This window comes from Manihot esculenta, chromosome 7 (genome assembly GCF_001659605.2).
Source record: "Manihot esculenta cultivar AM560-2 chromosome 7, M.esculenta_v8, whole genome shotgun sequence".
NCBI lineage: Eukaryota > Viridiplantae > Streptophyta > Magnoliopsida > Malpighiales > Euphorbiaceae > Manihot > Manihot esculenta.
Window position 1 is genome coordinate 17,610,627 of NC_035167.2, and position 15,483 is coordinate 17,626,109.

Consider the following 15,483-nt stretch of genomic DNA (forward strand, 5'->3'; position numbering starts at 1 on the left):
CCCATAGCCTCTTGCAGACTTCGCCAAAACCTGGAGGTAAACTGGGGTCCTCTGTCAGACACTATAGAAACAGGAGCCCCATGCAACCTCACAACTTCCTCAAGATACACCTGCGCTAGCTTGTCCACAGAGTAGCCACTCCTGACAGGAATGAAGTGAGCAGATTAGTCAGTCTATCCACAATCACCCATATGGAGTCTAGTCTGTTGGACGTCGCCGGTAACCCCACTACAAAATCCATCGCTATGTTCTCCCATTTCCATTCTGGAATCGGCAGTGGGTTAAGCATTCCAGCCGGCTTCTGGTGCTCTAGCTTCACCCTTTGACATATCTCGCAGGCTGACACAAACTGTGCCACTTCTCTCTTCATTGCTGGCCACCAATAAACTTTCTTCAGATCTTGATACATCTTGGTGGCTCCAGGGTGAATGCTATATCTCGCATTATGAGCTTCTCTCATAATGTCTCCTTTCAAACTAATATCGTCTGGTACACATAGTCTATGCCCGTAGCGGAGAATCCCTTGGTCGTCGAATCTGAACTCTTCGCTCTTGCCTGACTGAACAGTCCTGGCAATCTTGACCAACACTGGATCCTCATGTTGTTTCTGAGCCACCTGCTCCAGAAACACGGGTGTAACTTTCATCTGTGCAATCAAAGCACCTGTACCAGTTAACTCTAACCGTAGCCCTTCCTCAACTAACCTGTAGAAGTCCTTCACCACCGGCCTCCTCTCTGCTATAATGTGAGATAAACTACCTAGTGATTTCCGGCTCAAGGCATCGGCTACAACATTTGCCTTTCCCGGATGATACTGGATCCTGCAATCATAATCACTAAGCAATTCCACCCACCGTCTCTGCCTCAAGTTTAACTCTCTCTGACTCAGGATGTGCTGTAGGCTCTTATGATCTGTAAAGATCTCACATTTCACCCCATAGAGGTAATGCCTCCACATCTTGAGTGCAAAGATAACAGCTGCCATCTCAAGATCGTGTGTTGGATAGTTCAGCTCGTGCTTCTTCAGCTGTCTAGAAGCATAAGCTATTACTCTGTCATTCTGCATTAACACACAACCTAATCCCACTCGGGACGCATCACAGAACACTGTGAAGTCTTCATCACTAGTAGGCAGAGCTAACACCGGTGCTGAAGTTAATCTTCTCTTTAGCTCTTCGAAACTCTCTTCACATTGGTCAGACCATGTGAATCTCTGGTTCTTTCTGGTTAATCTGGTCATAGGAGCCGCTATCTTGGAGAAGTCCTGAACGAACCTCCTGTAGTAGCCTGCCAAACCCAAGAAACTCTTGACCTCTGTCACTGTGGTGGGTCTAGGCCAATTGGCTACAGCTTCTATCTTCTTGGGGTCCACTGCTATACCTTGATCTGACACTACATGCCCCAAGAATGAAATGCTCCTTAGCCAGAACTCACACTTGGAGAACTTGGCATATAAACCATGCTCTCTCAAGGTCTGCAGGACTATCCTCAAATGATGGGCATGCTCCTCTGCATTCCTGGAATACACTAAGATATCATCTATGAAGACAATAACAAAGTGATCCAGGTGTTCTCTGAAAACTCGGTTCATGAGATCCATGAATGCTGCAGGGGCGTTAGTCAACCCGAACGGCATCACTAAGAACTCATAATGCCCATATCTGGTCCTGAAAGCTGTCTTAGGTACATCCTCTTCCCTGATTCTCAGCTGATGATAGCCCGATCTCAGATCTATCTTAGAAAAACAACCTGCTCCTGCTAGCTGGTCGAATAGATCATCGATCCTGGGTAGAGGATACTTATTCTTGGTAGTGACTTTGTTCAACTGCCTGTAGTCGATACAAAGTCTAAGGGATCCATCCTTCTTCTTGACAAACAACACTGGAGCACCCCAGGGTGAGGTACTCGGACGGATGAAACCCTTGTCTACCAACTCCTGTAGCTGCTCTTTCAACTCCTTAAGCTCTGCTGGTGCCATCCTGTAGGGAGGAATAGAGATCGGTCTGGTACCAGGCACTAACTCAATCTCGAACTCTATTTCCCTATCAGGTGGTAGTCCTAGAAGCTCATCTGGAAACACATCTGGGAACTCTCTGACTACGGGCACTGAACTGGGGTCCCTAACCTGACTGTCTAGCTCTCTCACATGAGCTAGATACCCCTGACATCCCCTCCGGAGCAACCTACGAGCCTGTAGGGCTGATATCAGACCTCTAGGCGTGCCCCTCCTGTCTCCTCTGAAGACAAACTCAGATCCATCCTCATCTCTGAACTTAACTACCTTGTCTCTGCAGTCCAAGGTAGCACCATATGCAGATAGCCAATCCATCCCTAGAATGACGTCAAAATCTGTCAACTCTAGAACCACAAGGTCAGCTGGAAGGCATCTACCATCTATAAACACTGGACTATGTCGACAGACTGTCTCTGCCAACGATGGATCACACTTAGGGCCACTGACCCATAGGGGACACTCTAACCCAGACGTCATCAAACCCACTCTCTCTATGGCTCTGGGAGCAACAAAGGAATGCGAAGCACCAGGGTCTAACAAAGCATACACCTCAGAACACCCAATGAGAAGATTACCTGACACCACGGTGTTCGAAGTGTTTGCCTCCTACTGTGTCATCGTGAAAATCCGCGCCGGAGCTGACGGACCTCCACCTCTGGGACCTGCAGATGAAGAGGCTGACCCTCTCCCTCTGCCTCTGCCCTGCGTCATCACTGAAACTGGTGGCTGTGGCATGCTAGCTGGAGCTGTCTGCTGGGATGGTGCCGTGAAAACTGCCTGAGGGCACTCACGAGCCATGTGTCCCTCCTGGCCACACCTGTAACATCCTGTAATCCCAAAGCGACAAACTCCTCTGTGCGCTTTACCGCACCTACTACACACTGGAACCTCTGAACCTGAACTCATGCCACTGCCCAATCCCAGACCTGCTTTAATCTTGTTCCAGAACTTATTCTTCCTCGACTTCTGAGTGGAACCACTCCACTTCTTACCACTGGAAGTTGCTGCACCCTGTGAAGAGGGATCGGACTTACCCCTACCTGGGGTCTTAGAACCTGAAGACTGTGCCGGCTGCTGTTTCACTGTACCCTGTATAATGGCACTAGCCTCCATCCTCCGTGCTAAATCCACCACGGTGTGGAAACTCTCCCTCTCGGCTGCATGGATCAAGGAGGAATACCTGGAATGCAGTTTCATCGCATACCTCCTAGCCTTTTTCTGTTCCGTATCATAGGCCTGTCCTGCATACCGCAGCAACTCTATAAACCTATCAGTAAACTCATCAATACTCATATCCTCTGTCTGCTTGAGCTGCTCAAACTCTATCATCTTTAGCTCTTTCGAACTATCTGGGAATGCCCATCCGGCAAACTCATTAGCAAACTCCTCCCAAGACATGTTATCCAACCTAGGGTCCACATAGACGCCAAACCATTCCTTCGCCTTCTTACATTTTAAAGTGAACCCTGCCATCTGAATGGCTCTGGTATCATCTGCCCCTAACTCATCTGCGATCATCTTGACTGCTTTAATGTACTCAAACGGATCATCTCCGGATTGATACTTAGGAGCATCTAACTTTAGGTAATCAGTCATCTTTACCTTGCTCCTCACAGATGGGCCAGGTTGAGGTGTTTGGATAACTGGGGCTTCTGGTTGTACCACTGGTGGTGGTGGGGGAGGTGTAGAACTTTCTGGTGTAGAGTATGCTGGACTGGGGTAAAAAGGCGAGGGTGGATACATGGGATATGGTGGATATGGGGGGTAATACGGTGGATAAGGCATATATGTGGGATATGGGTGAAAACTAGGATAATCCGATGTACCTCCCATCGAATATCCTGGGCCCTGTGGGTAGGGCTGATAGTGGGGTGGATAACCATACCCCGAGGCCTGACCGCCTCCCTGTGATGATCCCACATCCTCCTCTGTAGTGCCAACACCTAACCCTCCATCCCTTCTTGGATCCACATCCATCTCTTCCCTTGTATCACTCGATCTTCTTCTCTGTTCTGTCTCCCTCCTGCTTTCATCAAACGACCTTCTAGGGTCCCTTGATGATCTTTCTCTGCCTGCCCTTTGGGACATAGCTCTTGGCAAAGCAGGGGGACGCCCTTCCATACCCTCATTCTCGGGCGGAGCTCCAGTCAATCTAGCTGATCGACGGGTTCCTCTCATCTTAGCTTCTGAAAACATAACATGAACTTTAGCATCATAGGATCCATGTAACAACATGACCCTCAACTCATAGCATAGCATATCATAGCATAGCATAGCATATCATAGCATATCATGAAATGCACATGCATAAATCATGGCATTACACATCAAGACAGGACTCAACATCCTATCCTAGTGGACATGATCTTCCTATTGTGCTTGCCCTCTAAAACAACCTCTTTCCGATGTGAGATATCTCTAATCCCTGAGCATCTTAGCTCAGCACACCGTACTCTAGAGGCCCTATGCTCTGATACCAATCTGTAACAGCCCGCTTACCGGACCATCACCGGCACTAGGATCCAGATCGGCTTAAGGCCGCCGGGACCCGTAGTAAGCCTACTGTCAACTCTGTGTACCTGATAAATCCCATACATGATCACACTTAAGCTTAACACGGTTACTTACTCTTTTTTTTTTTTTTTTTCTTTGCTTGACTATCTTTTCTTTTCTTGAAACTTTTCTCATCCACTAAGCCTGGACTATGCATGCTCTGTCTGTATGCACTCGAAGAGTGATACCTGCTATGGTACCATACAGTAACTACAGAGATAGAAAGACTACCATGCACCAAGCCTAGCGCATCATAACAACATTATCTCAATCATACAATGATCACGTGCAAAGGGATAAACAAACACTAGGGCCAAGCACAATTCTATAACTCAATACATAACTTGCTATTACATCATTTCTATACATTACATAAACTCTGTACTGTACATCATTATCATGTCCACTATTCTATACTATTACATATGCCTTTACCCTTGCTTTCTCTTTCTCTTTCTCTTCTCTGAGGCCCTGAAAAATGGGGTTAGGGAGAGGGATGAGCTGCTAAAGCCCAGTGAGCGGAATCTATAAAAAATCACATTTAAAACATGCTATCATATGATGCATCACTGCACAAACATTTCACATCTCGGATTAGACATGATCCCAAAACTCCCTCTGTCAGTGCCCGGCCCCCAAAGGAGCTCACACAGGTCTTTCACTAACTACTCATGGTGCCCGACCCTATAAGGGCTCTCACAGGACTCATCCAAGGTAAATGCCCGGCCCCAAAGGAGCTCACACAGGACATACAATAATGACAGACTTATGGGCTATTGAGATCGCCTCGGTCCAATCCACATATACAAGTAATAATGCAATGCATCAACTTGATGAATACTAATGCAAAGCATCCTACATACACATGGCATAATGATGCATGAATCATGCTAAAACAATTCTTAACTTTTAAAATAAAGTTCTGTTCCACTCACCTTTGTCAACTGCTGGGCAGTCTCTGTAACTCTAACTCTGTGGGCCTCCTTGGTCTCTCGGGTCCGTACCTACACAGGTGGACTCAAATGAGGACCAAACTTACTTAAACATAACTCTTAATATCTCCCCAAAACCCCTCTAAAACATCATAGGCATGCATGGAAAAATGGGCAAAAGAAGGCTGGACTGGGCACTTTCGGCGGCTGGTTCGGCGGCCGAAACCTCCCTCCAGAGACGAAACTCATGCATGTTCGGCGGCACCTTCGGCGGCCGAAAGTCTCGTCCAGAGACGAAACTCATGCACTTTCGGCGGCCGAACTCCCTCTTTCGGCGGCCGAAAGCCTCTTTCTCACCCAAAAGCCTAGCTTTCGGGGGCAAGGTTTGGCAGCCGAAACTGCCTCCACAAGGGGTTCGGCGGCCGAACCTTGCTTCGGCGGCCGAACCTTGCTTCGGCGGCCGAACCTGGATTCTCCAGAAAGGCAGAATCCGAGCACAACTCATGCTCTCAGCCTCCAAAATCCTATCAAACACCCATAACATGCATACCAACACTTCTCAACTCACAAAGAACATAACTCATGCATATAGAGGCCTAAAAACTAGCTCAAGCCTCAAAAACAACAACAAAACTCATAGAAACTCATATGATCAACATATGCTCAAACTCATGTTTATACCCCCAAAACATGCCATAAAACTCTCTAAAACTCTTAAAACTTGCTTGAAACATAAGGGGAGGTGAGGATCCATGCTTACCTCTTGAAGAACTAGAGGATTGATGATCCAAGCTTGGAGATAGGGAAAAACTCACTCAAAATCTCTAAGTGCTCAACTTTGCTTCCTTTTGCTCAAAACTCTAAAACAAAACTCAAATCAAGTTAAAACATGCAAGATTTGAGGAAAACATGAGAAATCACACCAAGGAGAGCTTGAACCTACCTTTGACCCAAAAACAGAGTGTGTACCACTCAAGTCTCGGGCAAGGGGCTTTTGTGGTGGCCAACCGACTCTTCCTTCGGCGGCCTAACGTGCATGCAAAACCATGCAACTTTCGGCGGCCGAACTTCACCTTCGGCGGCCGAACCTGGCTTTTGTCCCCTTGGCCTTTTCATTTCCAAAACTCACTTTTCTTAACTCAAAACATGCAAACATGATAAAAACACTTAAAAAACATCTTAAAAACCTTTCTTCTACCCTTAGGGCAAGCTCCGACATCCTCGAATCCCGACTTCCAACGGAAAATCCGCCGGAACGTAGGAATTCCGATACCGGGGTCTAGCCGGGTATTACAATGCATTTCTCAGTCTCACTTATCGAGGGGCCCAGAAGATATCTCTCTCAAAGAGAGGAACAAATTCTATCTTAATTATTCAATATTCTCTACATAATTTCTATCATGCTCAATCATAATCTTTATGATTGTCCGATTAAAGATAATGTTTGGTTATGTCAAAACATAACAGTCCTTATGTTGAAAACTATGACAATTTCAAGTCAAAGGATTAAGACATAACTACTTTGAGATTCACTTATGACAATAACCCATGTAATGATCTCAATGCGGGTCCATCCAATACTTTGTTCTCTAACAAGTATCTATGATTATTGAATTATATCAACATATACATAATCATATCATGATTATCAATCAATAATCATACTAGTTATATTTTATTATTATCAACATAATAATAAGTAACCAGGAATGTTAATCATTATTATGTAACACGCAAACAAATAATAATGATAATAAAAACCTCTTTTATTAATAACCAAAACGACATACAAAAAAGTCTAAGATAATGGCCTAGGGCAAATACACTAACAATCTCCCACTTTCACTAGACCTAATCTTGCAAGTATCTAATACCCATAGATCTAGTGTGCTGATCATGCTTGACCTGTGAGAGAAGCTTGGTCAGTGGATCTGCAATATTGTCATTTGTGTCTACCTTGCATATTTTGATATCTCCTCTATCAATGATCTCTCGAATAAGGTGATATCGTCTAAGTATATGTTTAGATCTTTGATGAGATCTGGGCTTCTTTGCCTGTGCTATGGCACCGTTGTTATCACAATAAAGATCCATAGGATTTGCAATGCTGGGAACCACTCCAAACTCTGTGATGAATTTCTTCAATTAGACTGCCTCTTTAGCTGCATCTGATGCTGCTATATACTCAGCTTCTATTGTAGAATCTGCTACAGTTCTTTGCTTGGAACTTTTCCAACTAACAGCTCCACCATTTAAAGTGAATACGAATCCTAACTACGATCTGAAGTCATCTATGTTGGTTTAGAAACTAGCATCTGTGTAACCTTTTACAACTAGCTCGTCTTCCAAACCTCTATAAACTAGGAATGTATCCTTAGTCCTTCTAAGGTACTTTAGGATATTCTTAACAGTGGTCTAGTGACTTTCACCGGGATTTGTCTGATATCTGCTTGTTGTGCTCAATGCATATGATACGTTTGGTCTAGTACATAACATGGCATACATGATAGATCCAATAGCAGAAGCATAAGGAATCTTATTCATCTGTTCTCGCTCATCAGATGTCAAAGGACATTGATTCTTGCTAAGATGAATACCATGAGACATGGGCAAGAATCCTCTTTTGGAATCTTGCATGCTGAATCATTTTAGCACCTTGTCAATATAAGCACTTTGACTCAGACCGATTATCCTCTTGGATCTATCCCTATAGATCTTAACACCAAGGATATATCCAACCTCACCTAAGTCCTTCATTGAAAAAGAATTCCCTAACCAAGTCTTAACCTTTTGCAAGGTAGGGATATCATTTCCAATGAGTAATATGTCATTCTCATATAGGACTAGAAACACAACTGCACTCCCACTAACCATCTTGTAAACACAAGGTTCATCTTCATTTTTTATGAATCCAAAGTCCTTGACTGTCTCATTAAAATGAAGATTCCAGTTCTGAGAGGCTTACTTCAATCCATAAATGGATCTTTGAAGCTTGCAAATCTTTCCAGAATTCTCAGGGATTACAAAACCCTTAGGTTGTGTCATGTACACATCCTCGAGCAAGTTTCTGTTAAGGAAAGGTGCTTTGACATCCATTTGTCATATCTCATAATCATAGTACGCAGCAATGGCAATGAGAATTCTAATCGACTTAAGCATTGCAACTAGCGAAAAGGTCTCATCATAGTCTATACCATGAGTTTGTTTGAAACCTTTTGTGACAAGTCTTGCTTTGTAGGTATGCACATTTCCATCCATGTCAGTTTTCTTCTTGAAAATCCATTTGCAACCAATGGTCTTAACACCCTCAGGGGGATCAATTAATGACCAAACTCGATTGTCATACATGGATCACATTTCAGATTTCATGGCGGAAAGCCATTTCTCAGAATTTGGACCTGACACAGCCTCTTGATAGGTAATAGGCTCATCTTGATCAATGAGCAAAAGTTCACGACTATCAATCATGAAAAATCCATATCTCTCAGGCTGATGACGTGTCCTATCAGATCTGCATGGGACTTATGTCACCCTTTCAGTTTCCACAACTGTTTGTGGTTCTGAAAATGGTTCTATCGATGGTTCAATGCTCCCTTGTGGTGCTTGAGTTTCCTCAAGTCGCACTGTACTCCCACTGAATCTCTGAGAGATAAATTCCTTTTCTAAAAAGGTACCATTTCAAGCAACAAACATTTTGTTCTCTAAGGGAATATAAAAATAATATCCTTTGGTTTCCTTAGGATACCCCACAAAATTGCACTTGATAGATTTTGGAGCTAGCTTATCTAAAATTGGGCATTTCAGACAAGCCTCACAACCCCAAATCTTAAGAAAAGACAAACAGGGCATTTTGCCAGTCTATAACTCATATGGTGTCTTTTTAACTACTTTTGATGGTACTCAGTTTAAAATGAATGTAGCTATCTCCAAGGCATAACCCTAAAACGATAAAGGGAGATTTGTTTGAGTTATCATAGATCGAACCATATCTAATAAAGTTCGATTTCTCCTTTCAGAAACACTATTCCATTGTGGAGTTCTTGAGGAGTTAATTGTGAAACAATTCCACAATTTCTAAGATGTTCATCAAACTCTTGGCTCAAATATTCACCACCTCGATTAGATCAAAGCATTTTAATAGTTCTACCAAGTTGATTTTGTACTTTGTTTTGAAAAGTTCTAAACATTTCAAATGATTCATGTTTACGTTTCATTAGATAGACATAGCCATACCTACTGAAATCATCAGTGAATGTAATGAAGTACTGATAAACTCCCCTGGCACTAATGCTTAGTGGGCCACATATATCTGTATATACAAAACCCAATAAGTCTGAAGTCCTTTGACCTTGTCCAGTAAAAGGATCCTTTGTCATCTTACCAAGCAAACAAGATTCACAATTTTCAAATGATTCAAAATCAAATGAATCTAATAAGCCATCCTTATGGAGCTTAGATATGCGACTCTCATTTATACGTCTAAGACGACAATGCCATAAATATGTTGGGTTTAACTCATTTGGCTTAGTTTTCTTAGAAGTTATGTTATAGATATTATTGTCTCTAGAATCATCTAGATTAAGGACATAAAGGCCATCATATGAATTTGCAATACAATAAAGCAAATCTTTATTATAAATGGAGCATTTCTTATTCTTAATAAGAAATGAAAAACCTTCAACGTCCAAAACAAAAACTGAAATAATAGTCCTACTCAAAGTAGGAACATAAAAGTAATTAAAATAGTGTATGTTAGAATTTAATGGTAAAACTTAAAATTCAATTTTATTTTTTGAAAGGAATTATAAAATGGAAGGCTTGGACTATTAAATAGTAATGGCCCTCAAAGAATTCGCCTCTTTATTTGGCTAGCAATGAACAACGGATTGTTAACAAGTGAAGAACACAACAGAAGGCACCTAAGTGCATCAGGCACATGCAATGTTTGCAAAGCATATCTTGAGACTCTTTTTCATGCACTTCGAGATTGTCCAACAGCTAAGGCGGTATGGAATATCTTACTCTCTAATGTGTTAAAGATTGTTTTCTTTGCATAAATAAGGCACCCAACAAATTGGATCATAAAGAATCTTATGGATAAAAGAGAGTTTGATAATGCCATTTTACGGAGTGTACTCTTTGAAGTTGTAATATGGCTCATATGGAAAAGATGAGACATTTATATTTTTCAGCATAATGCATAAGATGTTATAGCCACTGGTCATAAGTCAAAGAGACAAGCAATGGCATTTAATCAAATTTGGTCCAAGATTACTACAAATGAGGAGAACAATGAGAGTCATATTCTAAAAGTAAAGTGGTCAAAACCAAAAGCCAAATGCATCAAGCTAAACGTTGATGGTAGAAGAGAAAGTATGAACAGTGCAGCTTATGGAGGATGTTAGATAAAAAAACCCACACAACAAAGAAACTTGAAACAATATTCATACACAACAAATTAGGTGAAGAAGACGATGAACAGGAAACTTTAATTAAATTTTTCTGGTGCTATAACTGCAACACTATTTTCCTCTTAGCTCAATTTTATTCAATAAAAGTGGAGAATAAATACATAATAAATTACCATATATTGCTCCATGTTTCTAAAGATTTTCTCCAACAAATGCATGACTAACCTACAACTAACCAATACACTAAAAAACGTGCTATACAAAAAAAAATCCAACTGATGCAATTAAAAAAAAATAAAAATGACAGTAAACACACCAGCACAACGATAAGATTAAAAGCACCACATTCACCCTCTTAACCTTGTTGCGGTTGCTTGAGGTTATTGATTCTGATCTTGAGCCTCAGTTCTTCTATCTTCAGGCAACCAAAAGGCTTCATTAGGATATCAGCCAACTGTTCCTATATCTTCATATACTCCACCTCTATGTCTCCACGTTGCGCACAGTCACGTATAAAATGAAATTTTGTGTCAATGTGCTTACTTCTCTCATGATGAATTGGGTCCATGGTGAGTGCAATGACAGATTTGTTATCAATTTTTAACATCACACTGTCCTACTTCACCTTTTGCATTTCACCCAACAATCTTGCTAGCCATACTTCTTGACACGCACCAGCAGTCTCGGCCACATACTTAGCTTCACAAGACGATAAAGCCACCACTTTTTGTTTTTGTGATACCCATGTAATTGGATTACCCCTAAGAAAATAAATCACACTTGTGGTGCTCTTCCTATCATCAACATCACCTGTAAAATCACTATCACTGTATCCTGTCAATTTCAAACCCAAATCCTTCCTACGTGTATAGTGGCATCGATGATTGGTTGTGCCCTTCACATATCTCAGAATCTATTTAATTGCAACCATGTGTGTTGTAGTTAGTGCTTCCATGTAACGACTAGCAACACCAACTAAATATACCAAGTCAAGTCTTGTGTTTACCAAATATCTCAGGTTGCCTATTACACTCCTACACAGAGTTGCATCAACCGATGGACTATCATCAATTTGCTCAGTTTTTAGTCGAGCTTCCATTGAGACGTGGCAAGATTTGCAATTGGCTAAACCCATCTTCTCAAGAATATTCACCACATGACCTACTTGACAAAGAGTAATACCTTGTCATTCTTGTGATACTTCGATCCCCAAATAATAGCTCAGCAACCCGAGATCACTCATCTTAAAGAGACTCTTCATTTACTCTTTGAAATATGCAATATCATATGTTTTTAACCCTGTGATGATGAGATCATCCGTATAAACTCCCATTAGAGTGATCGCACCTTCCATAGGTCTTGTATACACAGCATATTCAATTGGATATCTTACAAAGTCGAGTTTCTATAAGCTCTTATCAAGCTTTGCATTTCATGCCCTGGGAGCTTGACGCAGACTATATAAAGCCTTGTTCAGGTTTAACACTTTATCTTCTTGACCCTTCTCTATAAACTCGGCCGGCTGTGCTACGTATACATCTTCTTCAAGTCACCGTTTAAAAATATCGACTTGGCATCCATGTGATGTACCTGCCACCCATTAAGTGCTGCAAGTGCCAAAAACAATCTCACTATTTCTAATCTCATGATCGGGGCAAAAACTTCATTGAAGTCTATGCCTTACTTCTGTACATAGCCCTTTACAAGCAACTAAGCCTTATGCCTGACAATGTCTCCAAATAGATTTTTCTTAATTTTGAAAATCCACTTCAGACCTATGGCTTTGTATTCCTTCGGCAATTCTATGAGCTCCCAAGTCCCATTCTTCTTAATGGTTGTAATACCTGGCTAGACTCCAGCATCAAAATTTCAACCTTCCGACAGAATCCCCATTGGAATCCGGAATCTCAGATGCCGGAACCTCTAGAAAGGTAAAATAAATTTTTCACAAAATGAATTTTATGATTTTTACTGTTGGTTTTTGTGTTAAATAATTTTAAAAGAAACAAAAATGCTTTGGAGGGGAAAAACCAGGTTCGGCCGCCGAACCTTCATGTTCGGCCGCCAAACATGGTGCTGCCGCGGGAGCTCTCCTTTCGACCCCCGAAGGTGGTCTGGCCAGCCATCTATAAGAGGCCTCCAGTCTGAAAATGGGAGAGTTTCTCTCTCCATTTTCGGGCAAAGGTGAGTTCTTGCCCTCCCATTGTTGATTTTGTTGTTTTTCCTTCAAATCCCTTAAGAAATTCATGAGTTTTCCCTCGTTTTTGAATATTTGAGCTTAAATATGAGTTTTGAAACCTTGGAGACCTCCATAGACCGTTTGGACTCATCTCCATGTCGGGATTGCTGTCACTCCTATATCTCCAAGAGGTAAGCCTAGATCCTTGATTTTCTTATATTTTAAACGATTTTTAAAAAGGGGTAAAGGGCTAAAAATGCATGAAATGGGTAGACCTATAGTTTTTGGGTTATGTTAGTTTTGTTGATAAAAGTTTTCTCTTATGAGTTTTATGGTTGTTTCTTTAGGGTTTAGGCTAGTTTTTGTGCCCCTTATGCTTGATGAGTGAGTATGCATGTTTTGAGGAGTTGGGATGTTGTTTAGAGTCATGTTTTGAGTGAGTATGCATGTTTTTGTGCCCCGAAGCAAGGTTCAACAGCCAAACCTGCTTGTGGAGACAGCCTTTTCGCTGCCTAACCTGCCCCGAAAGCAAGACTTTCGGATCTGTGATGGGGTTTCGGTCGCCGAACCCGCCCCCGAAAGTGCCTAACTTTTGGATCTGTAGAGGACCTTTGGTAGCCGAACCTGCCCCTGAAAGTGCCTAACTTTCGGATCTGTGAAGAACCTTCGGCCACTGAACCTCCCGCCGAAAGTCCTCTGCCTAGCCTTCCTTTGCTCGTTTTGTATGCATATTTTGTGTTGTTTTAGGGGGGTTTGGGATGTTGTTTAGAGTCATGTAATAGTTATGTTTGGTCCCTCATTGGAGTCCATCTGTGTAGGATCGAACTTGGGAGACCGTAGAGGCCAGCAGTGAGTAAGCTGCTACAGTGTTAGAAAAGCGTCAGCCAAAGGTGAGTAGAACTAAACTAATCTATTGTTTTAAAGTAACTAAACTTTTAAGCATGTTCATGCATCACGAATGCTATATTTATGTATTAGGATGTTTGCATTAGAATTCACGAATATGATGCATTGCATAATTTACTGTTGATGTGGATGGATATTGGATGACCCACTAGCCCTCGAGATGTTATGATATGATATGATACGGAAAGACCAAGGCTTGCCCATTCTACGCCCCTGGCACGATGTAAGGGAAAGACCAGGGCTTGCCCATTCTACGCCCCTAGTATATTGGATATATTATGTTATGTTTAAGCGAAAGTCCTTAGGAGCTCTGTTGAGGGCTGACATAGCATATTTTAGGCCATATTATCATGATCTTAATGATGTTTATTTGCACATTTTCTGCCTAATTTTGTGGTTTTGTTCATGTTTTACAGAAACTAGGTGTGAAAAGAAAATCTGGAGAAAATGCTCTTAAAACTACCAAAAAGTGCCAAATATGGAAAGTTCCAGAAAAGGAAAGTTTTCATATATGGAAAGTTCCAAATAAGAAAAGTTTTCATATATGGAAAGTGCCAAATAAGGAAAGAGTCAGAAAGCACAGTCAGCAAACTGTTCGGAATTTGAACTACAGAATCTTTCTTGCCTTATTTAGAACATGTGCCAAGAAAGGAAAGTTTTCAAATAAGGCAAGTTTTCAGAAAAAGAAAGTCTTCAAATGAGGAAAGTGCGGAGGCAAAAGCAAATAAGGAAAGCTCAGTCAGAAGATTATTTGAAATTCGAATCGCAGATCTCTCTTTCCTTGTTCAAAGATGTGCACGTACTGCAGCAGTCATATCTTTTAATTTAGGCAGCAAGATTTCATGAAGGCACACTTGTCTCTTCTGCGTTTAGCGTTCAAAATTCAAACGAAGGCTCCACCTAAAAAGGAAAGATTGGACAGATGCACTTTCCCTTCTGCATTCAATGACCGCGCGCCAACTTCCTTCTGCAGCATGATTCGCGCACCACTCTCTATTCAGGAAGGAGATCTCAATGCACTTGGCCTTAATTTAGTCCAGATTCAAGATTTAAAAGAGGCTCCACCTAAATAGGAAATCTAGACAACTCATACTTCCTATTCAAAACCATCTGCGCACCTGCCTCTTCTACAGAACACAATCCGTGCACCTCTCCTTCCTGATCCGGTTCAAGCCGAGCGCACACCTGTCTTATGAAGACCTATGCACGCCATCTTCCTCTTCTGGCAGCCTTGAATCACTCTTCCTTCCTTTTCCAGCACAAGGTACGCTCCTTTCCTATTCTGAAGGCCATCTGCATGCCACCTTCCATCTGAAAGCCTTGCAGTCCGATTCTTTCCTCTTCTGCAACAACTTGGGCAGCAAGTTGAGCATGGGCAGCATTATGGGCAGCCTCTACACTAATTAGGAAGCAAGAAAGACCTAAGGCAGCATCTAATCTCTATAAAAAGGTACTCTCATTGGCAGCCACATTTTTTGCTCTCTCTTT

At 41.9% G+C, this 15,483-nt stretch overlaps 1 protein-coding gene across 1 annotated transcript; it reads right to left on the reverse strand.

Moving 5' to 3' along the window:
* Positions 1 to 11,526: 11,526 nt before the first annotated feature.
* Positions 11,527 to 12,045, reverse strand: LOC122723988 (secreted RxLR effector protein 161-like). The gene is made up of 2 exons (XM_043958133.1): positions 11,917 to 12,045; positions 11,527 to 11,823 (listed from the first exon to the last, which is right to left on the reverse strand). Exons 1-2 carry the CDS (start codon positions 12,043 to 12,045, stop codon positions 11,527 to 11,529), a joined length of 426 nt encoding a protein of 141 aa, XP_043814068.1.
* Between the last annotated feature and the right edge of the window lie 3,438 nt (positions 12,046 to 15,483).